This window comes from Heterodontus francisci, chromosome 19, assembly GCF_036365525.1.
Source record: "Heterodontus francisci isolate sHetFra1 chromosome 19, sHetFra1.hap1, whole genome shotgun sequence".
Classification (NCBI taxonomy): domain Eukaryota; kingdom Metazoa; phylum Chordata; class Chondrichthyes; order Heterodontiformes; family Heterodontidae; genus Heterodontus; species Heterodontus francisci.
This window is the reverse complement of record NC_090389.1, coordinates 73039774-73064810: the sequence shown is the minus strand read 5'-3', so window position 1 is coordinate 73064810 and position 25037 is coordinate 73039774. Positions and strand designations below refer to the sequence as shown.

At 43.9% G+C, this 25037-nt stretch overlaps 2 protein-coding genes across 3 annotated transcripts in view; one reads left to right on the top strand and one right to left on the bottom strand.

Annotated features, from left to right (window-relative positions):
- Positions 1–25037, top strand: part of tada3l (transcriptional adaptor 3 (NGG1 homolog, yeast)-like) — a 52740-nt gene that overhangs the window by 114 nt on the left and 27589 nt on the right. Inside the window, exon 1 of one of the 2 annotated variants that reach the window (XM_068051950.1) lies at positions 24341–24409. The exons of the other annotated variant lie outside the window; for it this stretch is intronic. Coding sequence (XP_067908051.1) covers positions 24401–24409 — 9 coding nt within the window. The 5' untranslated portion in view covers positions 24341–24400. Of the gene's footprint in view, positions 1–24340; positions 24410–25037 lie in introns of those variants that run through there. 2 annotated transcript variants of the gene reach the window in all.
- On the bottom strand, positions 5510–24777 carry arpc4l (actin related protein 2/3 complex, subunit 4, like). The gene is made up of 6 exons (XM_068051954.1): positions 24721–24777; positions 22913–23028; positions 21244–21355; positions 20094–20189; positions 15653–15823; positions 5510–6803 (listed from the first exon to the last, which is right to left on the bottom strand). Exons 1-6 carry the CDS (start codon positions 24721–24723, stop codon positions 6798–6800), a joined length of 504 nt encoding a protein of 167 aa, XP_067908055.1. The 5' UTR covers positions 24724–24777; the 3' UTR covers positions 5510–6797.

The following is a 25037-nucleotide window of genomic DNA, read 5'->3' as shown; positions in this document are numbered from 1 at the left end:
CTTTAAGAATCTAATTGTACAACGAATAATGAAAACACTTTTAACGGATTTAGCGCCTGACAGTTGCCACTTATGAATACAAACCTTCGCATATGTTAAATGAAAACAGCTTCTATTTTAGGTGGAGTAACGGTTCGTTCATAAGTATCAGGCAAATTGGTAGGGAAGAGATCTCACAATTGCACTATCTGCTGCCTCTTTCTTCTCCAACCCAAGCAATATTATTCTTACAAATAAAAAGCAAAAAAATAGCCAAACGGCAGATGCTGGAATTTGAAAAGTAAATAGAAATGCTGGGAACACACACATAACAGGTCAGTCACCGTCTGTGGAGGAAACAGACAAGTGAATGTTTCTGGTGTGGACTTTTCATTAGAGCTGTATACATTATATCTTGTATTGTGATTATGGCCATCACCTGAAGCATTCACAAACAGAGATACATTGTGGATGCAACTGGACTACACACAAAAAAACCACAATTAAAGATTATTGGTTTTGCTATTGCCAGGATACAGTAGTGACAGCAAACAAGGGTGGGAATATAAAGCAATGTGAGTAGCTTGGCCAGTGCTGCTATTCAGTGGTGAGACTCCCGCAGACAAATTTTAAAATTGAGATCCGCAACCCTGTTATTAAGTAGGGAAACAATGTAAATTACATAGATACCTTACTGGGCCTGTGTGCATCTGTATGTATTCCATGGACAGCTGATGCTATTTTACACCAGCCAGCACAGTAACCAAAGACGTTAAATCTAGGCAGGATATTAGGAGAATTTCTTCTATACAGTGAGTTATGATCTGGAATACAATGCCTGAAAATGTGGTGAAAGCACTAATCAATAGTCATTTTCAAAGGGAATTGGATATATATTTGAAAAGGAGAAATTTACAGGGCTTTGGCCATAGAGCAGGGGAATGGAATGAATTGGTTAGCCCTTTCAAAGAGGTAACACAGACACAATGGGCCAAATAGGCTCCTTCTATGCTTTATGATTCCATCATTAAAGAAAGACTTGCTCTATCTTACAACTTCCCTCAGAAACATCTCAAAGAATGTCTTATCCAATGAATTGCTTTGTTTTAAAATTAACTACTGCAGTTATTTTCTACGTCAGGATCCTAAAAAACAACTTGCAATTATGTAGCACCTTTAATGAAATAAACTGTCCTAAAGTGCTTCACAGGAGCATTATAAAACAAAAATATAACATTGAACCACATAAGGAGATATGAGGGCAGATGACCAAAAGCTTGGCCAAAGAGGTAGGTTTTAAAGAGGCCTTAAAGGAGGGTGGCAAGGTGGAGGGGTTTAGGGAGGAAATTCCATAGTTTCAGGCCCAGGCTGGTGAACACATGGCCACCAATGGTGAAGCGATTTAATCCAGGATGCTGAAGAGGCCAGAGTTAGAGGAGCGCAGATATCTAGGAGGGTTGTGGGCTGGAAGAGGTTACTGAGATTAGAAGTGGCAAGACCATGAGGGATTTGTAAGCGAGGATGAGGTTTTAAAATTGAGGCATTGCTTAATCTGGAACCAGTGTAGGTTAGAGATCACAGAGGTAATGGGTGAATGGGACTTAGTGTGAGTCAGGCCGTGGGCAGAGAATTCTGGAAGATCTTATGTTTACGGAGGGTAGAACCTGGGAGGCTGGCCATGAATCCAATGAAATAGTCATTCGCCAGAGCTGGCGGGCAGCCATAAAGACAGGGCTAAATTGTGGCGAGTCGAAGAGACTTAGTAGTTGGCAGGAAAAAAGACAGAGGCGCAAGGGGAGAGCCAACTGTGCAACAGCCCCAACAAACAAATTTCTCTGCAGCACCTGTGGAAGAGCCTGTCACTCCAGAATTGGCCTTTATAGCCACTCCAGGCGCTGCTTCACAAACCACTGACCACCTCCAGGCGCGTATCCATTGTCTCTCGAGATAAGGAGGCCCAAAAGAAAAGAAAGAAGTCATGTCTAGAGCTTACAATGGCATGGATGAGTGTTTCAGTAGCTGAGCTGAAACGGAGGTTGTGGGGGGGGGGGGGGGGTGTGGGTGGGGGGTGGTGGAGGGGAGTCAGGCAGGGGGGTGGAGGGGAGTCAGGCGTTGTTACGGTGATGAAAATAGATGCTCTTCATGATGGCAGGGGCATGTAGTTGGAAGCTCATCATGAGATCAAATATGACATCAAGATTGCAAACAGTCTGGTTCAGCCTTAGATAATTGCCCAGGAGAGGGATGGTTAGGGAATGGAGTTTGTGGCAAGGATCAAAGACAATGGCTTCGGTCTTCCCAATACTTAGTTGGAAGAAATTTCTGCTCAGCTAGTACTGGATGTTGGATGAGTGGTCTGAAAATTTAGAGACATTGGAGGGGGTAAAAGAGGTGGTGAGGTAGAGCTCAGTGTCATCAGCATTCATATGGAAACTGACATTGTGCTTTCTTATGATGTTGCTGAGGGGCAGCATGTAGATGAGAAATAGAGGGCCAAGAGAACACAAGAGGTAACAATGTAGGAGCAGTAAGACAACCTATTGCAGATAAATCTCTGGGATGATTAGACAGTTAAAAATGGAACCAGGTGAGTATGGTCCTACCCAACTGGACAACAGTGCAGAGTTGTTGAAGGAGAATGGTGTGTTCTACCATATTAAGGACTACGGGCAGGTTGAGAAGAACAAGGAAGGATAGTTTACCTTTGTCACAGGCATGTAAGATGTCATTTGTGACTTTAATAAGAGTCACTTCAGTAGTGTGACAGGGGCAGAAACCTAATTGGAGGGATTCAAACATGGTGTTCCGAGAAGGACGCGTATGGATTTGGGAGCTAACACATTTAAAGAATTGAGTGAAAAGGGAGGTTGGAGATGGACAGAGGTTTGGCAGGACAGAGGGGTCAAGGGTTTTTTTTTTCTGAGGAGTGATAATCAGCAAATTTGAAGGAGATGGGACAGTGACTGAGGACAGAAATCCATTATCAGCTAACATGGGAACTAGAAAGGGAAGTTGGGTGGTCAGCATTTTAGTGGGAATAGGGTCATAGGTAAGCAGGGAATGGGTCTCTGTCACATGGACAAAATGAGATTAGAGGGAACATGAGGGGAGAGAGAAAAAAAAAACTAGATAAAGATACAAGTTCAGGGCTATGGTGGGGAGGAACCTTAGAAGAAGTTTGGCCCAGTTGTCTGGGGGAAGGGAGGGAAGCAGCAGAGGCAGTTGATCATATAGTCTCAGTCTTAGTGGCAAAGAAGTCCATGAGCTCCTCGCTCTTGGTGGAGGAGACAGGGAAGAGGCGTTTAATAGTTTGCTGTAGAGCAAAGAAGCCGGGGTTATCTCTGCATTCTAGAATAGTGAGCAATTTTAGCAGGAGAGAGCAGGACTTGATAATGATGCAGCCAGATCTGGTGGTGAATATCTACCATATCAGTTCGTGGGTGTCCCTTGAACTTATGGGAGCGACATTAGGGCCGTACCAGGGAAATGGCCAGGGTGAGAGAGAGAAATGGTTGTAATGGGTCTAGGGCATCAAAGGTGGCAGTTATCAGTTAATGTTTTTGGTGGTATTGTTTGAGAGGAATTTTGACAAGATACTGAATTACATCCTCTTCTTTGATAAAATGCAATGAGAGCTTTGGTACCAACCTAAACCTTTGATACAGAAGGCTGGGGACAATGCAGCACTCAGTGCACTGGAGTGTCAACTTGGATCGTGAGCTCAAATTTTAGGAATGATACTTTAACCCACTTGTAAGCATATTGCTCAGTGTTACTGAACATTTAAAAATCAACTTATTCTATTAGTGTTTCAAAGTAATAAACTCCCCTAATGGTCTAGTGTTAAATGCACTGTACTGTGGTACTGGTTCATACAGACTGTAATTTCCTAAATTCAAACTTCAGCTGATCTTAAGCAGGAAAGATAGGTAGAGTTATTCCAATTAGCCTCAGTACCCTTGATTTAGGGAGAGGAAAATTAGCCTCTTATGAAGGCACTGCCTGCTTGCTCAGGTACAGTACCATAGGCATCGAGCCTTCCAGTACCTCATTCAAGTGGCCATTTTCTACATGATCCTGGACTAGTCAGTAGGCTATTTGACCATTGGTACTGAGAACTGAATCTAATTCTGTTCCTACACGTGTCATACTGCTGACACAAGTCACCAGATGAGTAGTGCAAACCCTAATTAATTTCATCCTTCCTAACTCAAAAATATTGAGGCCGATTGATTAAAATTAAATTAGAGATACAGCACTGAAACAGGCCCTTCGGCCCACCGAGTCTGTGCCGACCATCAACCACCCATTTATACTAATCCTACACTAATCCCATATTCCTACCAAACATCCCCACCTGTCCCTATATTTCCCTACCACCTACCTATACTAGTGACAATTTATAATGGCCAATTTACCTATCAACCTGCAAGTCTTTTGGCTTGTGGGAGGAAACCGGAGCACCCGGAGAAAACCCACGCAGACACAGGGAGAACTTGCAAACTCCACACAGGCAGTACCCAGAATCGAACCCGGGTCCCTGGAGCTGTGAGGCTGCAGTGCTAACCACTGCGCCACTGTGCCGATTGTAGTGGCTATATAGCTGCTATGGCTGGGATGAGCTAACTCAGCATAAATAGCAAGTTTTTAATGTTAAATAAGCATGTGGCATTCATTTAATATGGAATGTTTGTGAAGTAATTAGATTTGATATTGTAATTTGACTAATAGCAAGTTAATTGGAAACAGATGAGGCACAGATGCCATCTTGCATCTGCCTTCTTTACTCTAATTACTAGAACTGTTTGATGCTCATCTTTCATTTAGTTTTTCTTGTACAGACTTCTCTAATCTCATCTCTGTTTAGGCCTTCCACATAGCATTGTCACGGTATGGAAGGCAGTCACTGACCATTATTAGTTTATTATTGGTCAAAATCTGGAGTACTTAAATATTCATTAGATAAGACTAAACGCTGCAAAAATACCCTTTAAAGGAAATCAAAGGAAGTGACTGAAAATTTTCACAGCTTATTAATTTCAGTCAGCAAAAAATTCAATTAAGTTATTCTAATTTTAAAGAAAGCTCAACATAGTTTCAATTATTGACTTCACATTTACACTGAAACTCTTGAGACTATTATGAAGTGAAGCAGTACAAGGACACAGGAATGACATAAATGAACATTGTGCCAAAATTAAGACCATTGGATTTAAAAAAAAAGGATAATTGATTGGCTAACAGGAAATAAAATGTAACATTCATAAGCAAAATTCTAATCAGACAACAGTGTGTAGCAGGGTACTCCAGACATCAGGGCTGGGTCCCCTGCTGTTCAGTTTATAATAATTTGCATTTATATAGCACCTTCAAAGTAATAAAACATTCCAAGGTGCTTCACAGAAGCATTATCAAATAAAACTAACAAAGCCATTAAAATTTAAATCGGATGATGCAAAGTTGTGTGGAAAACCAAGATGTTCAGAGCAAAGAAATAAAACTCAAAATCTACAGATGACAACTGGGCAGATGAACTGCAAAAGGTTTTTAATATTGAAAAGCATAAGGCATTACATATTAGTGGCAACAGCAATAAGATTAACATATCTAAGTTTAATTATTCCCATTCAATTATTATTATTTTTTTTTTTTATAAACAGTTTAGTTGAAACTGGGAACTCACCAAGCACGAGAGCTTGCATCTTACTTCAATGCACTTACATTTGTGCGTTTTAAAAAGCACCCTGTTGACCAATGTAAAGAGCAGTACTACAGATGGGCGGCCTGACCATTCAATGCCAAAGTGTCCTGGATCAGTGTAACTGACACCTTTTCAGAATTACAGTGTAACCCATGCCAGTGATCATCTATCAGCTGCTGCCTTAAAAAGTCAGACAAAAAAAATCTCCATCCACTCTCAGAACAAAATCAATGTGACCCCAAACAGTTACAATATGATCTATTTTACTTCAATTAAAAACATTAATATACAAGTTATAGAATAAAAACAGAACTAAATGACTAAGAATGTAGACTTTCCTGCATAATTGACACTATGGGGAAAATATACAAATGATGAATTATTTAGAGACTGTTGTTTCAAAAAGGAATATAATTTGTGACAGAAGAGAGCAAGCACCAGTAGAGTCCAAAAATGCTAGAAACACTTAACTGGTCAGACAACCTCTGTGGAGAGGAAGTTGGAGTAAATGTTTCAGGTCAATGTTTCTGACAAGAGGTCATCGTTCTGATTTGTTAATCTTACCTTCCTCTCCACAGATGATGCCTGACCTGCTGAGTGTTTCCAACATTTGCTATTTCAGATTCCCAGCATCTGCAGTATTTTGCTTTTTGTTTCACCAGTAGAGACTCTTTCCAGTATTGACAGGAATTCTGCTTGGTCATTATTGACAGGTTTTTTTTGCCTTAAAATTAAAATGTACTGTTCCTTTTAAGATGTGGATGAAGGAGCAAAGTCAGAGAGGCTGTGACACAAACTATGAATGAAATTTTGTTTTATTTTTCAAAATACAAATGCATTAACTCGGTCCCTTCAATTTGTGAAAGACCTAATAACAGCAGGAATTATACTGCTGTAAATACAGTATCAATTGAAAAATGATCCAATAATACTAAAGCCAGCAATCTGGTTGGGTTATTGTACAAGTCCCTTCCAGCAGGCTGGTCAGGTTATTGTATGTGTCCCCTTTCAGCAGACAATTACACCCACCCCCGCCCCAAGCTTCCTTCCAGCAGTGCAGTTTCACATAGTTCCTCGTAACCTTGGTCTCGTTAGACAACAGCAAATGCACCCAGCATCAGAACTGCAAAAAGAAAAATAAAGATTGTTACTGCATTCAGTATGCTTTTAGCTACAGGGGAAGAGTGCTCGGTGGAGAAGTACCTTCAGTACCAGGTACTGCCAGTTTTGTCACACATCTGGATTGTAACAAATTTCCAACCCTTTGAGTCATGAATATAAGGAAACAAATATTTCAAATCTGGTACTGGACACCAAACTACATGCAATTTATGTGCAAACCAAGACTTTGCAAATATTACTCTTTAACCTGCAATTGGAAAGGGCACAGATAACTACACTGCCTGTTTTTCCTCCAGAGAGACACAGCTCAGAACAGGAATTTGCTGAGAGTTGGAACCCACAAGCTCCTAGCATTCTATACCCTGAAGTACCTTTCCGTCTTCAGACAATATTAATTACAGAAGAAACTGTCGGTGTGGAGCAAGCAAGCAATAAACTGAAGACAAAACGGGAAACAGGAAAGAAGGGGCAACAAATAGAAAGAGAGGTAAATAGTGGGAATGGAGACTGCAAAGTACAGACCAAGGTGGAAGAAATGAAGGCGAGAGGATGAGAGAAGGTAGACAGCAAGATAGGTATTGCGAAGGACAGGAGAGAAAAAGGCAGCAAGAGGGGAATGGAAGAGGAGAAAGAAACAGGTAGCAGGGGACTGACAAAAGATGGGCAAGGGTAGCACCAATGGTAAGATGGGAATCAGGGAATGCACAGCATTGGGCAGGATAGTAGAGTGATTAGATACAATGAAGGAATAATATACAACAGCACTGCTAAGAATGGAGATGGGTCAAGGAGGAGTAGGTGGGTAGAGCAGGAGTTGGAGAGAAGCTGTGTGACTGTGGAGCAAGATGGGACAAAACTGCTTAGACCACCATCTGCTTCATGTTGCTATTAAAAGTCCTGGCCACATCTATCCCTTGACTAATGACTCGAAATGTTCCTGCAGCCCTGTCTGGATCCCTCCCCAGCCATTATACCTACCACCAGCCACCTCAAACAAGAAAAAGTGAAGGTATGGAGGCAAAACATAAAAAAATGAAAACATGACAGCAATACTAGCAAAACAAAATTCAGCGACAAGCAAAAAAAAAAAACAGAAATAGAAGAAAGAGACACACAAACACAGGGCAAAGATGACAGGCAAGATTTTCTATGACTTATTAGATGTGCTAATAGAAAGTCTTGTGTCTAACATGCACTGTGTTTTTGACACACTTCCTGTCGCAGGAAGTAGGTCATGCTATTTATACTATGCCTTGGTATATCTGATTTTTAAACTGTACAAAATTCACATTCTCCCCTTCCCCCCCCCCCATCTCTGAACTGTTCAGTACATCCATAAACAGATGAAAGTTGGCATCCTTCCATCTATGGAAGATGGTGGACAGGCAAACAATCCATTCTCTTGGTGCAGCTTTGCTGATGGCTGTGAAGGCAAATCCTAGAGAGGCAGGTTCTGCCACCAGTACTGCATGTGAAGCCTCCAAGTGACGCTGTAAGCGGTTGTTTTTGATATTGGCGCCTGTTGCCAAGCTACTGTAGCAACTGGTCATCGTGGTTGTGCAAATCTGTCCACAGGACATGTCGCCATTTCCCTGTTTTGCCAGCTAGTGACTCCCAGGTGTGATAGTTGATATTTGGGGCGTTTAAGTCATGCTTGCAAGCGTCCTTGAAGCGGAGCTTTGGGCGCCCCACTGGTCGTCTGGTCCCAGCTACCTCACCGTCTTCCATCCTGCGGACCACAAAAGCTGCCCGTTTGATTAGTGCCAACACACACTTGGGAGCTCTGCCTTTGAGAGGACTGCTGCATTTGTGATTTTGTCCTGCCAGGATATACCCATAATGCTCGGCAGACAGCGAAGATGGAAATTATTGAGCTTTTCCTGGTAGCTGTAAGCTGTCCACGTTTCATAGCCATCCAAAGTGCTGAGAACACAGGTCTAATAAACCATCAGCTTGGTCCAAAGGGCCAGTTTGGTGTTATCCCTTGTGCATTATGCAAGTCGGCCAAAAGGTGGTAGCTGCTTTCCCTATGCGTGTATCAAGCTCTGCACCAAGGGACAAATTGTCTGTCACCGTGGTCCCAAAGTAGTAGAATGTGCTAACCACTTCCATTGGGATGTGTTTTTTTTTTAATTCGTTCGGGGGAATGTGGGCCTCATTGGCCACGCCAGCATTTATTGCCCATCCCTAATTGCCCTAGAGAAGGTGGTAGTGAACTGCCTTCTTGACGGCTGTAGTCCTTGGGGTGTAGGTACACCAACAGTGTTGATAGGAAGGGAGTTCCAGGATTTTGACTCAGCAACTGTGAAGGAATGGCAATACGGTTCCAAGTCAAGATGGTGTGTGGTTTGGAGGGGAACTTGCAGGTGGTGGTGTTCCCACACATCATCTGCCCTTGTCCTTCTAGGTAGTAAAGGTCGTGGGTTTGGAAGGTGCTGTCAAAGGAGCCTTGTTGAGTTGCTGCAGTGTTGTCTTGTAGATGGTACACACTGCTGCCACTGTGCGTCAGTGGTGGAGGCTGTGAATGTTGAAGGTGGTGGAATGGGTGCCAATCAAGTGAGCTGCTTTGTCCTGGTTGGTGTCAGTCTTCTTGAGTGTTGTTGGAGCTGCACCTATCCAGGCAAATGGAGAGTATTCCATCACACTCCTGACTTGTGTCTTGTAGATGGTGGACAGGCCATTGGGGAGTCAGGTGGTGAATTACTCACTGCAGAATTCCCAGCCTCTGACTTGCTCTTGTAGCCACAGCATTTATGTGGCTGGTCCAGTTCAGTTTCTCGTCAATGGTGACCCCCAGGATGTTGATAGTGGGGATTCAGCGATGGTAATGCCATTGAATGTCAAGGGGAGAGTTAGATTCTCTCTTATTCGAGATGGTCATTGCCAGGCATTTGCGTGGTGCAAATGTTACTTAACACTTATTAGCCCAAGCCTGGCTGTTGTCCAGGTCTTGCTGCCTTTGGACACGGCCTGCTTCAGTATCTGAGGAGCCACGAATGCACAATTTTCAGCACCAATCAGCGAACATCCCCACTTCTGACCTTATGGAGGGAGGGTCATCGATGAAGCAGCTGAAGATGGTTGGGCCGAGAGGACTACCCTGAGGAACTCCTGCAGGAATGTCCTGGGACTGAGATGATTGATTTCCAACAACCATAACCATCTTCTTTTGTGCTAGGTACAACTCCAACCAGTAGAGAGATTTCCCCGATTCTCATTGACTCCAGTTTTGCTAGGCACCTTGATGCCATACTTGGTCAAATGCTGCCTTGATGTCAACAGCAGTTACACTCACCTCACCTCTCGAGTGTAGCTCTTTTGTCCATGTTTGAACCAAAGCTGTAATGAGGTCAGGAGCTGAGTGGCCCTGGCAGAACCCGAACTGAGCGTCAGTGAGCGGGTTATTGCTCAGCTGTTGATGACCCTTTCCATCACTTTGCTGATGATTGGGAGTAAACCTTTAGGTTGATAATTAGTCGGGTCAGATTTGTCTTGCTGTGTGTACATGACATACCTAGGCAATTTTCCACATTGCTGGGTAGATGCCAGTTTTGTAGCTTTACTGGAACAGTTTGGCTAGGGGTGCAACTGGTGTGATCAAGGGTCGAAAAGCAACACCTTGTCTCATGACCACCGTTTTCTTGACGTTCGTAGTCAAGGAGATCAAGTTACAGGCATGGGAGAGACAGTCCATGTGTCTTTGTAGCTGAGTTTCCGTGTGAGTGACTAGTGCAGCATCAGCATAGAGGAGTTCTCTGATCAGGACGTGATGTGTTTTTGTCTTTGCTTTCAGCCTTGATAGATTGTTGAGCTTGCCATCTGACCTAGTGGCCAAGTAGACTCCTTGCATATCTGCAGGGAAGGCGAAGGTCAAGAGCATGGAAAAGATGATGCAAAATAGAGTGGGGAGCTAGGACACAACCCCGTTTCACTCCATTCTTCACTCTGAAACTGTCGGAAGTGGGGCCATCAAACTGTACAGTGCAGTGCATGTTGTCATAGGAGCGGATGAGACTGAGGAGCGTTGGTGGACAGCCAATTTTTCCCAAAATCTTATAAAGCCCTGCTCTGCTGACAGTGTCTAATGCCTTAGTGACATCTATGAAAGTAAGATAAATGGGTGTACTCTGTTACCTACACTTCTCGTGTAGCTGGTGTATAGAGATCATATCCATAGTCGATCTGCCGGCATGGAAACCAAACTGTGCTTCCTGGTACACTCTGTTTGCAAGTAAATAGAGTCTTTTAAGTATGAACCTAGCAAGTGATGGCAGGGCCAAGCACCCTCTCGATCCCTTTGTACACAACTCTATTTCCTTTGTCATATGCAGTTTGGATTTCTTGATATAAGTTGATCCAGTGTTTGTTTGCACAGTATCTCCCTCTCTTTTGCACAGCTGTCTTGGCTACTTTCAGGTCATGCAGTGTCTTAGCTGTTGGGTTTGTTGTGCTAAGGAGCGAGATGCCCCTGTAGTTGTTGCAGTCTCCTGTCGCCTTTGCTTTTGTATAATGTGATAATTTTGGCATCTCACATCTCCTGTGGAACTGAGCCTACTTTCCAGCAGAGGAGGAGGAGAAGGCCATAAAGGTGTGGCAATAGATGGGACTTTCTGTGCTTGAGCAATTTGGCTGTGATTCCTTCCTTGCTGGGTGCCCTTCTGTTTGCTAAATGGTCTCTGACCTTCGAGCTCCAGTGATGAGGGTTCATCCAACTCATCCATGACAGGAGGTTGCAGGAGAGCGTCGAGCTCAGACTGGGAGATGTCCAACTCTCAGGAGTATAGCTCAGGAGTAGCGTTCAGCCCAGCAGGACATCTGTTTACTTCTGTCAGTGAGTACTTCATCTGCCGACTTTAGGGGAGCAACTTTGGTGATGGCAGGGCCAAGAGCCCTTTCGATCCCTTCATACATAGCTCGTAGATTTCCTTTGTCACATGCAGTTTGGATTTCTTGACATAAGCTGATCCTGTGTTTGTTTGTGCAGTATCTCCCTCTCCTTTGCACGGCTGTTTTGGCTACTTTCAGGTCATGCAGTGTCTTAGCTGTTGGGTTTATGTTGTACATCATGTAGGCTTTGTTTTTTGCATCAATGGCAGATATCATCTCAGCTGAGTAGTTCTCAAACCAGCCCTTATTGTGGGTTCCGCCTTTACCAAATGATGCTTCTGAGGCTTCATAGATGATTAAGCTTAGTGCCTTCCAAGCTTCATCAATGCTTCCTGTTAAGGCTTTGGTGGGCAGCAAGCATTATAGCGACAGTGCGAAGTGCTGGTATTTGGCATCATTGCTTATGAAGGGTATATGTTATTAAATGAGTGACATCACTCATCACGTTGTTCATTCTAGCCTTACTCAGCTACTTAACACCATTGCTGAGAAGGTTAACTGGACCAGCCAGATCAACACCACAGCTACAACGGCAGAGCAGCTGGATATTCTACAACTGGTGTTTCACCTTCCAACATTGCCATGTCTCTATCACCTATAAAGTCAGGAGTATAATGAAATACTCACCACTTGCCTGGATGGTGGTAGCCACAGTCAGCTCAATACCATTCAATACTAAACAGTTTACTGAATTAACACCCCTAGCACACATATCAATATCTACCCCTTCACCACTGGTGCACAATGGCTGCAATATGGGCAATCTACAGAATGCACTGCAAGAACTCAATCTTGCTTTGACAAGCGAGAAAGACAATAGCAGCAAGGTCATGAGAAAACCATCATCTCCAAGTCTCTCACCACTCAGACTTGGACTTGGGAGCAGGAGTAGGCCATTCAGTCTCTTGAGCCTGCTGTGCTATTTCACTGGGTCATGACTGATTGGTATTTAAACTCCATTTACCTGCTTTGGTTCCATATCCCTTAATAGCATTGCCTAACAAAACTTTGTCCATTAGTTTTGAAGTTTTCAATTGGCCTAGCCTCAACAACTTTTTGAGGGACAGTGTTTCAGATTTCCACTGCTTTGTGTGAAGACCTTCCTGATATCACCCCTGAACAGCCTAGCTTTAAATTTTAAAGGTTTGTTACCTTGTTCTAGACCTTCCCACCAGAGGAAATAGGATTTCATAGGTTAGAGAAAAACTTTGATCATCTTAAACATCACGATTACATCACCCCTAATCTTCTATACCCAAGGGAATACAAGTCTAGCCTATGCAACCTGCCTTCAATTTAACCCTTTTAGCCCTGGTATTATTCTGGTGAATCTGTGCTGCACCTCCTTCAATGCCAATATATCCTTTGAGGTGCAATGTCTAGGACTCAGATGCAGTCTAACCAGAGCTTTATATATCCATAGCATAACTTCCATCCTTTTGTGTTTCAGCCCCCTTGGGATGAAGGCTAACATTCTATTAGCCTTTTTCATTATTTTTTGTACCTGTCCATGAGTTTTTAGTAGACACCTACTGTCATTCATTTGATGCTGCTGAGTCAGTATCCTGAAATTCCCTACCTAACATTGTTGTGGTAGCACCACTACCATAAGGACTGGAGTAGCAAAAGAACGTCCACCACCATCTTCTGTGTACAACAACTTCTATTTGTATAGTGCCTTAATGTAATAAAACATCCCACGGTGCTTTGCAGGAGCATTATAAAACAAAATATGACACCAAGCCACATAACGAGATAGTAGGCCAGCTGCCCAAAAGCTTGGTCAAAGAGGTAGGTTTTAAGGAATGTCTTAAAAGGAAAGTGAGGTAGAGAGGCGGAGAGGTGTAGAGAGGGTATTCCAGACTTTAGGGCCTCAGCATACATACATACGAATTAGGAGGAGTAGGCCACTCAGCCTCTCGAGCCTGCTCTGCCATTCAACAAGATCATGGCTGATCTGATTGTAACCTCAACTCCACCTACCCCCAATAACCTTTCACCCCCTTGCTTATCAAAAATCTATCTACTGCTGCCTTAAAAATATTCAAAGGCTCTGCTTCCACTGCCTTTTGAGAAACAGAGTTCCAAAGATCATGACCCTGAGAAATTAATTTCTCATCACCTGTCTTAAATGATCGACTCCTTATTTTCAAACAGTGACCCCCTAATTCTAGATTCTCCCACAAGAGGAAACATCCTTTCCACATCCGCCCTATCAAGACCCCTCAGGATCTTATATGTTCAATCAAGTTGCCTCTTACTCTTCTAAACTCCAGCAGATACAAGCCTAGCCAGTCCAATCTTTCCTCATAAGATAATCCGCCTATTTCAGGTACTGGTCTAGTAAACTTTCTCTGAACTGCTTCCAATGCATTTACATCCTTCCTTAAATAAGGAGACCAATACTGTACACAGTACTCCAGATAGACAACTGAAGGTGTGGCCACCAATGGTGTAACAATTAAAATCAAGATTGCACAAGAGGCCAGAATTAGGGGAGTGCAGATATCAGAGGGTTGTGGGGCTAGAGGAGATTACAGAGATAGGAAGGGGTGAGGCCCTGGAGCAATTTGAAAACAAGAATGAGAATTTTAAAATCAAGACTGAGGGCCAATGTAGGTCAACGAGCACAGAAGTGATGGGTGAACGGGACTTTTTGAGTTAAGAATTTTGGATAATCTCAAGTCTACAGAGGGTAGAATGTGAGAGATCAGCCAAGAGTGCATTGGAATAGTCAATTCTGGAGGTAATGAAGCCATGGATGTGGGCTTCAGCAGCAAATGAGCTGAGACAACAGGTGATGTTAGAGGTGGAAATAGGCTGTCTTAGTGATGGCATGAATATGAGGTCACAGCTCACCTCGGGGTCAAATGTGACACCAAGGTTGCGAACAGACTGATTTAATCTCAGACGTACCAGTGAGGGAGATAAGTTAGTAGCTAGGAATGGAGTTTGCAGCAGGGTCCAAAAACAATGGCTTCAGTCTTCCCAATATTTAATTGGAGGAAATTTCTGCTCATCCAGTACTGGATATCAGATAAGCAGTCTGATAATTTAGGAAAAGTGGAGGAGTCAAGAAAGGTGGTGGTGAGGTAAAGCTGGGTGCCATCAGCACACATGTAAAAAAAAACTAACGCTGTGCTTTTGGATGATGTCGCCAAGACTCAGCATGTAGATGAGGAGGAGGCAGCCAAGGATAGATCCTTGGGGGACACCAGACCTAATGGTGCGGGTGCAGGAAGAGAAGCCATTGCAAGTGATCTTTGGATACAATTAGATAGATAAGAATGGAACCAGGTGAGAGGCGTTGGAGGAGGGTGGTGTGGTCGACCATGTCAAAGGCTGCAGACAGGTCAAGAAGGAAGAGTTTACCTTTTGTCACAAATCACATATGATGTTATTTGTGACTTTACTAAGAGCTGTTTTGGTACTGGGGTGAAAATCTGATTGGAGGGATTCAAACATGGAGCTTTGGGAAAGATGGGCACGGATTTGGGAGGCTACAACACATTTAAGGACTTTGGAAAGGAAAGGGAGATTGGAGATGAGACAGCAAGGACTGTGGGGTCAAGGTTTAACTAGAGATAGTCAATAAATGTGGGCTTGCCAGTGACATCCACATCTAGAGAACAAATAAAGGAGAGCAGGGAGAATCAGTGGGCTATTTCAACATACTTCCCGTTTAATGAAGTCACTGCACATCATAAAAGCAGCGATGCTTAAAAGAAAGTCCCATCTAAAGGAGAAGTCAAACACATTTGAGGAACCCATCTACCGAGAAGCAAAAACCACTGACTGCAAAATAAAGCTAGCACAGAAAATACTGAATCAAGATAATTTATGCAATGCTGACAGACTCAGCACCTGCACTTTTCTAGAACTCTAAGTTTAGTAACAGAGAGTAGCTGAGCACTGTACTATGAGCTTGATTTTGGTGGTGGGTAGAAATGAGGAAAGACTCACATTTTTGAGGAACTCCTCTGCGACGATGCGAGCTCTGGCATTTAATGACAGTTTCATTTCACTGACTTCCTTGTCAATCTCCTCCATGAAGTGGATGACAAAGTCAACCAGTTTGTGTTTGTACATTTGTTCAGTATGGAAGTTGGTGATCAGGAAACTGATGTCATAGCCCTGCCAAGAGAGAGGAAACAAGGGGGCAGTAGTGAGCCTCATTTATTACAGATACTGACAGTTCAATTATCTTCAGCAAGTCAAAAGGGACAGGAAACACATTTTTTTTCGAGCCGATATGAAAGAATTAGTGACTTCCCTTAACAGATATTTTCACAGAATCTGAATACTAAAAATTGAGCTGACTTCTGGAAAGTTCCTGTCTGATATATTTGACATTAATTACACTTTCTTGTCCAAGTCTTTGGTGAATTTTGTTCCCAAGATGCGACTTCATCCCAATGAATCTGGTTTCAGATCCACATCCCAGAGATAAGAAATAAGTACATTTTACATGCTAAAAAAGACAAAACAAATCTTCAGTATTTGTCACTTGCAAATGTGTACATAAAGACCACATTCTGCAATTCCACTGCGACACTGCAGCCCGTAAAGCTCAACATCGACACTGGACCCCATGAAGTCTCATGGCATCAGGTTAAAAATGGGCAAGGAAACCCTCTGCTGATTACCACCTATCGTCCTCCATCAGCTGATGAATCAGTACTCCATGTTGAACACCACTGGAAAAAAAATCAGAGGGTAGCAAGGGCACAGAATATACTCTGGTGGGAGGACTTAAATACCCATCACCAGAGTGGCTTAGTAGCACCACGACTGACTGAGCTGGCTGCGTCCTAATGGCATAGCTGCCAGACTGGGTTTACAGGTGGTGAGAGAACCAACATGAGGGAAAAACCTACTTGCCTCCATCCTCACCAATCTACCCGTCGCGGATGTATCTGTCCAAGACAGTTCTGGTAGGAGTGACCATCGCACAATCATTGTGGAGACAAAGTCCTACCTTCACACGGACGAAACTCTCCATTGCAATGTGTAGCTCTACCACCACACTAAATGGTATAGATTCAGAACAGGTCTAGAAGTTCAAAATTGGGTATCCATGAGGCGCTTGTGGGTCATCAGCAACAGAATTATATACCACAACCTGTAACCTCACAGCCTGGCATATCTCTCACTATTGCTATCGAGTCAGGGAATCATTTCTGATTCAATGAGGAGTGCAGAAGTGCATGAAACAAGTAATATAAGGCATGCCTAAAAATGAGATACCAGCATGCTGAAGTTACAACATAGGACTACAGGAATGCTAAGAAGTGGAAGTAGCATACCACAGACAGAGTAAAGTGATCCCACAATCAATGCATTAATTAAAGCTCTGCAGTCCTGCCACATCCAGTTGTGAATGGTGAACAACTAACTAATGAGAGGAGGCGGCTCCATGAACATTGCCATTCTCAATGATGGCAGAGCGCAGCATGAGTGCAAAAGACCAGGCTGAAGAGTTTGCAATCATCTTCAGCTGGAAGTGCTGAGTGGATGATCTATTTTTTTTTTTATTCGTTCTTGGGATGAGTGTGTCGCTGGCAAGGCCGGCATTTATTTCCCATCCCTAATTGCTCTGAGCAGGTGGTGAGCCACCTACAACTGAGTGGCTTGCTAGGCCATTTGGAGGAGAGTTAAGAATCAACCACATTGGTGAGAGTCTGGAGTCCCACACTAGATAAGAATGGCAGATTGCTTCCCTCAAAGAATATTAGTGAGCCAGATGGGTTTTTACAACAATCTGGTAGTTTCATGATCACTATTAGAGAGACTAGCTTTTTATTCCAGATCTATTTATTAATTTAAATTCCACTAGCTGTTGTGGTGGGATTTGAATTAATGTTTCCAGAGCATTAATCTGGGCCTCTGGATTAGTCCAACAACATTACCACTATGCTACCATCCTCCTAAGGTCCCCTTCATCACAGAAGCCAGGTTTCAGTCAATTTGATTAATTCTACATGATATTAAGAAATGTCTGAGTGCACTGGATACAGCAAAGGCTATAGGCCTTGAAAACATCCTGGCTGAGGTACTGAAAACCTGTGCTCCAGAACTAGCCGCACTCCTAGCCAAGCTATTCCAATATAACTACAATGCTGGCATCTACCCGTCAAAGCAGAAAACTGCTCAGGTATATCCTGTCCACAAAAAGCAGGACGAATCCAATCCATCTAATTACTGCCCCCATCAGCCTACTCTCAATCAGCAAGATGATGGAAGGGGTCATTGCCAGTAAAGGCCTGCTACCTGACCCAAACCAGACGGGACCCGACGGGTTCGGGTCGGGTCACTCTTCCAGATCCGGCTTTTGGGCTCGGGTCGGGTAGGGTAGGGTCCGGGTCGGACACACAAAGCAAGCATTGCTGGTAAGTGTTAAAAGTAAAAAACCTACCTGAGCTGAGTGTCCAGGACATCAAGGAGCGAAACGGAGTCTGCGCAGTGAGCGAATGAGCATCTCTATGACGTCATCACGCTCATGCTGCAGCTTCCTGCAAATTGGGAGTTGCAAAGTTGGTAAAGGGAACATTCCAGTGGTTGGGCTGGGGTCGGGTCGGGTACAAGAAAAAATGGAGGGACTCTGGCTGGGTCGGATGTGGTTCTGTCGGGTTCGGGTTGGGTTTTTTTCCCCCTGACCTGAGCAGGCCTTTAATTGACAGTACTATTAAGCAAAACTTACTTACCACTAAACTACGCACCAATGCTGTTTGGGTTTCACGAGGACCACTCAGTTCCAGACCTCATTACAGCCTTGGTTCAAACATGGACAATGAGCTGAATTCCAGAAGGGAGGTGACAGCGACAACCCTTGAAATCAAGGCAGCATTTGACTAAGTGGCCTGGTACAATTGAAGGCAATGGGAAAAACACACTGATTGGAGTAGTACCTAGCACAAAGGAAAATGGTTGTGGTTGCTGGAGGCCAATCATCTCAGACCAAGGACATCGCTACAGGAGCTCCCAACAGCAGTCCTAGGCCCAACCATCTTCAGCTGCTTCATCAATGACCTTTCCTCCATCATAGAGTCAGAAATGGGGATGTTCGCTGATTACAGTGGTCAGTTCCATTCGCAACTCCTCAGATAATGAGGCAGTCTGTGCCTGCACGCGGCCAGACTTGGACCCACCATACAAGTGCCAGGCAACGAACAAGAGACATTCAACAGCAGTTCCAACACCAAATTGCCCATCAACATCTTGGAAGTTACCTTTGATCAGAAACTTACAGGACTAGCCATGTAAATACTGTGGCTACATGAGCAGATCAGAAGCTGGGTATTCTGTGGAGAGTGGCTCACCTCCTGACTCCCTAAAGCCTTTCCACCATCTACAAGGCACTAGTCAGGAGTGTGATGGAATACTCTCCACTCGACTGCATGACTGCAGCTCCAACAAAACTCAAAAAGCTCAACACCATCCAGGACAAAGCAGCCCGCTTGATTGGTAGCACATCCACCACCTTCAACATTCACTCCCTTCCCTCCACCACTGGTGCACCATGGCAGCTCCTTCGATAGCAACTTTCAAACCCATGACCTCTACCATCTAGAACAAAGGTAGCAGACATATGAGAACACCATCTGCAAGTTCCCATCCAAGTCTCTCAATCCTAACTTGGAAATATATTGCCATTCCTTCATTGAAACTGGGTCAAAAATCCTGGCTCTCCCTCCCTAATAACACTGAGAGCACCTACACCACATGGACTGCATCAGTTCAAGAAGGCAGCTCACCACCACCTTCTCAAGGGCAATTAGGGATGGCCAGCATTTACTGACCTTGCCAGCAACACCCGCATGAATGAATTAATTAAAAAAGTGTTTAAGTTTCAAATGTCACTGATAAGCTTTCAGTGTACCATCCAGTGGTAGGACATGAACTAGGCCCCGAACGATGCTCAAATCTTATGTAGACCACTGGATACAGAAATCTTTCGATACGTGCCTGCCTACCTCCTCACACAAAGGCCAGCACATCACCAATGGGCTCCTGGAAGATCCTTAATATAGAAGGAAATAACTTTTTTTTAAAGTTTCAGACAGGGGTGGGAGAAAGAGGATCCGTTAGTGATGGGATGTGCAGTGCTCAGATGTTCTGGTCAAACATATTTATATTTTTGATCAAGTGAGCACTTCCCAAAACGAGTACAGCAGCACAATGCATGGTACACTGCATCCAGCGTTCCCATCTCCTGAAAACACACAGAGAGACATCACTGCCTTCAGCAGAGGAGGAACTGCGAATAGTTGGGAGACAAACATTAGGCATCTACAATTCAACAGACTCCAACTGGCCTCAGGTCCTTCAGAGACTGTAACTGACAGGTACCACCGAAAAGTCTAATACCTTAAACTGAAACGTAAGTTCTGGACAGTGGCATTACCTCAACAGCTTTCCTCCGGAGTATGAAGAAATTCTCTGCTCGCATCATCATAAACCTCATGAATTTATGACAGAGGATCTTTTCAATCTCATCTGCCTGAAATTAAAAACAAAATGTTAACAGGTACAAACTCTAACCTATCTATAGCCAATGGCTGGATGTGCCACTGAGGCATTTTTTGGGGAGGGACAGAAGGGAAGAAAGAGCCATTCAAAATCTGTTGAGTTAAAACAGAGAAAAGAAAATCTGAATATTGTCCCATTTTTGTTTTTACAAATATTGGCTGCTGCACAAAATGGAAGCATCAGTAAAATTAGTAAGGGGCTGGAGCAACATGTAGTGCTAGAGTGAGGATGCAGGTTCAACCCTAGCCAAAACTATACTGGGTTTCTCCATGTTGCTACATATAGAGGGAATCATCACTCAACTGCTACTACCCAACACAGGTTATGCAGATTAGTACAGACGTGGTCATGGAATTAACTTAGCAAATAATGGAAATACACAGCAAGTCAGCCAACATCTATAAATAGAAGGTTAACATTTCAGGCTTAAACCTGAGTCAGATAAGATCATGCTTCATTTTACATGAAAGGGCACAGGACTAAAAATTCAGATTTCTTGGTGGGTGACGAAACAGTGGTATCGACAGGGGCCTGGAGCAGTTAATCTTCCTCCTTAAATCACAGGTGATTATAGCTTGTCAAAATGAAATAAAAGTGAAGAGGTGGGGGTGGATGTACAGAAATCAAACCTTTAAGAATAGATTGGAATCAAAAGAAATATTATGCCCATTGCTTCCAGTATACCAACTGCACCATCAAGGAACCTTCTTTTTATTTCTGAATAAGGAAAAGTCACAGCTAATATTTGAGCCAATACAGAAATTTTTCCCCAGCTCCTAAAAGTAACCAGATAAAAAAAATCCCCAAGACATCTAATTGAACATCATTAAAGAAAGTCTGGTTTACAATTTGACTGGGGAGCAGGAAAAGATTAATTTCCATCTTGCCCCCATTAATGAGAAGCAATCTTCACTCATTCTCTCAGCTGGTTTGGAATTCTGTTCCAAGAGATTAATGGAAAGTGTCATAACCCAATGTAACACCCAGGCCTTACTAATGACATGGACTAAAAACTGCATACTGACCTGTTTGATTGCAATGCTGACTCGTACAGAGTTTATTGAGCCCTCAATGAGGACCTTCTCCTTCTCATTCCTGCTGATGATCAAAGGCTGCAATAGCAGCTCTTTACTGCTCCTGTTATTGGGCAAGAAAAAGTTGTACGTTACTATCCAATAATCAGAATGTATCCTTGGCTCTCCAACTATTTGTACCCATTTGTTTGAGGGCGTTGATGTGAAAAAACATTCTCAAATGATGCACAGACATGATCTGCTCCCAGACCTCCATCTGCAGCATTCCTGAGCTTTCCACTAAGCTGCTTTCAAGACTTGAGAGAGCTTTCCACTTAATTTCCCCATCAAAGTAAGCCCCTCAGAAAGTACCCCACAGTACAGCTGTGATGAGATAGATCAGTGTTATATCATTGTCCGGCATGTTGGAAATACAAAAGGCATTCCTGCCAGTAGGTACCCTGTTATCAACATTTCATTTTTTAAAATCCCCATACGTAGGCCAGAATTTTTCGGTGGGCGGGAGACCCCGTTCACTGGGCCGAAAAAAAATTTGGTGGAGAGCCCACCTTCGCCAGGCCGGGGGAGCCAGACTAGGATTTTTCGCTCCCCAGGCCTTTAAATGGTCTTGGGCAGGACTTCCACCTCCTTGAGGCAGGCAGTCCCGCATAATTGAGCTGCTGGCCAATCAGCGGGCTGGCAGCTCTTAGTCCCAGCAGCGCCACTAGGGGCGTTAGCCAATGCTGGGACTCCATCCAGCCATCGAAGCAACAGGAAGGACGGCCCTGGAAAAAAGGTACGTTTTTAGGGCCTCGCCAGGGACAACTGGTCAGGCCTCAGGGAGGCAAGGGGAGGGTCAGGGGGGAATGTTAAGCATTGGGGCTTCAGGGGCAGCCCTCCATGCAGCACATGATGCCTGATCATGAGGGCCCCCCCCCCCATCAGCCTGCAAGATGGCCACCTGGTTTCACCAGGCAGGCTTGAGATCTCAGCTGCCCGCCAGCCAAGGGTAAAATACAGAGGCCCTTAAGTGCCAGTTAATTTGAGAATAGTATGGCTGGTATTTTACACTCTCCAAATAAGCAGGCTGATGGCGGAGGGCAGTTCCCGGTCCCGTCCCGCACCCATTCCAATTTTATGCGGGGCGATAAATGGCCCACTCTAGGCCAATTAATCACAGGACTGTGGGTCCTGACTTTTCCCAAAGGCCATGAGTGAACCAATTGGGTTTTTATGAGTCACTTTTACCAGTACCAAATTAATTAGCCGAGGGTGGGCCATTTATCGCCCCACAAAATTGAAACGCTTTCGGAAGGGGGTGGGGGGTCAGGAATACAACCCCCCCCCCCCCCCACCTCCCATTTATGTTTATGCCTCCCCCGCCACAGCCTGCCGTTTGGGGGCGTAAAATTCCAGCCATGCTATTCGCAAATGGTGCATGTAGATAATAAGTCCTCTGCCACAGCGCTAAGCAAGTCACTTGTACAAAAATGTTGCTGTCAATCATCTCAAAGTCAAATAGAGCAGGCTTTTTGATGTACTTACCACAGGCAATCCAAAAATAAATGTCTAGATCTAGTGAGTACTATCACACTGCAGATTCTGTTTTTTCCCAGATCGATGCTGCATCTGATAAAACTGAAAATCAACCCACCATATTTACAAACCAAATGCGTCCTACCTCACTTCCACCTCTGGTTTATTATGACGCTCCACCACCTGTGAGGAAAAATTTTCCAGGCATAGTGCTGCTTGAAGCGTAGCACGAACTGCATTCAGGTACGGACGGAGCGTCGCCTATCGAAAGGCAAGAAAAACACAATTAAAATAATAAAGTTTAGAAAACCCTTGAGGGCAATTACACCTCTAAAGGAACTGTGTCTATCTTAGAAATACCCCATTATAATATGCATGTTAAAATTTATTTCACTGCACAGTAATTGTTTTGGCACAAGTGTAGTATCACCGATATGACAGCTCTCAAGATAGTAGCCTGGATCATTTCACCCCCTCCCACTCCAACCCCCCAGCTAATGGGAAGGGTGGATTCAGTTACGTAGTGAAGAAAGATGAAAATAGGTAAACCAAACAGACAACTAACTGCTCAGCTTGAAAACTACAAACAGAAAAATCAACTTGTTAAGAGCACTTGGACAATGAATAATGGTGGAATGATTTATGAGTCTATACTATAGTGAAATGACAAGAGCCTACGAGGAAACTAGGTGCAGATATCCAAAATGCATGCATCTACTGGACATTAAACCCATTTATCACAAAACTGTGACCAACAAGGCAGTCAATGCAGATATAGTTGCACACACAGGACTGTAGGAGAAAACCTGAACTAGATTGAATGCTACCTAATGCCACCTCTGGGCCATATATGGTTTTGTTCCTTTATCATGTTAACTTGGATGAGAGATTTTGTTCCTCAAAGGCCATTCGTGAACCAATTGGGTGTTTATGAGTCACTTTTACCAGTACCAGATTAGTTTCCAGTTTAAAAAAAAAACTGAATTAAATTCTCAAGCTGCCATGGTGTTGATTTAAACATTTGTTGGATTTTTTGGTCCTGACTTCTGGGTTACGATGCCAGCGACATAACCATACTCATGAAGTCACATACAGTTGAAAGCTTATCTGAGCAATTGTGCAAAGTGATTTAACACCTAGAACTTGAGGCAGTGTCAATTTGTTATCAACATTAATAAAAATATTTTGTCAAGTACAACACCAATATTATGTATTCTATGAATACAGTAATAATGGAAAACTAATTGTAAGCTATCAACTGAGCATTAAGCCTCATCCAAACCATCACCCCCCCCTCCCCCCCCGCCACAAGTTTCTCCAATGGAAAACACAAACTTGATATCTAGATTAAGTCCTGTTAAACTGACAGTGTCAGATACGAAACCACAAACACCTATGACAAAGAACACAGCCACGGTGACAGCCATAAGTCAGCAAAAGAAGGGATCCCCACCCCCAGTGACAATTTCTCAAGACAGGAAGCACAGCTTATAATTAGGAACCACTGCATTAACTGCGCCAGATATTAAAAATAGGAACAGTCCCACCCCCCGCCCAATCTCTCCTGAAGAGCCTGCAGAGACAAGACAGTACAGGACATGGATCCCTGGCCCAACACAGCATCTCGGATAGGATGTCCAAGGTGGTGCACTCTGCAGTACAATGCAGTGACAAAGACCATTAGATATTTGCGCAGAGACCGTTGCGCCCAAAGCCGACCCAGCCCAAATACCGATGCTTTCAGCCCTGGCCCAGTGACAGCCTCAAGACAGGAAGCGCTGGGTGTGGATCTATCCCTGCCCTCAGGGGACGGGTGGGGCCCTGCTCACGCTTGGACCCGTTACTCCGGCTGACTCCAGGGTTCCCAATAATCCCCCCTCTGTCAGGGCCCTACCACCCTCACTCTAACTCTAACTCCCCAACTCAGGAGCCCTCCGCGCTGCCCCCGGTTACCATCGTCTCCCCGGAAGGCGGAAATACCTCATACGCCTGCGCGGCGGAGATACCGTCCCCTCCGCCCCACCTGACAGCAGGATGTACCATTCTACCCAACCAGCAAGGGGGGAAACTACAAGTACAGGGATCTAATGTTGCAGTGCTATTTGCCGTGATTTTATGCACACGCTATGGAGATATTATATCTTTGTAAAAAACTACATAACGGCTTGTTTGTGATGCTTTTCCTGAAGATTGTCCCTATTGTGAACATTATTGTATCTTCCTTCCCCCCCCAGCTGGTATGTTAGATACTCACACAGGAATGGGGTGAA

Excerpts from the sequence above, each read along its gene's own strand:
- arpc4l (XM_068051954.1), bottom strand. Across the intron at positions 21,356-22,912 it reads AAACCAGAGGTGGAAGTGAG|GAGCAGTAAAGAGCTGCTAT; the intron begins GTAGGACGCATT and ends GCCCAATAACAG. Across the intron at positions 15,824-20,093 it reads TCCGGAGGAAAGCTGTTGAG|GGCTATGACATCAGTTTCCT; the intron begins GTAATGCCACTG and ends CTCTCTTGGCAG.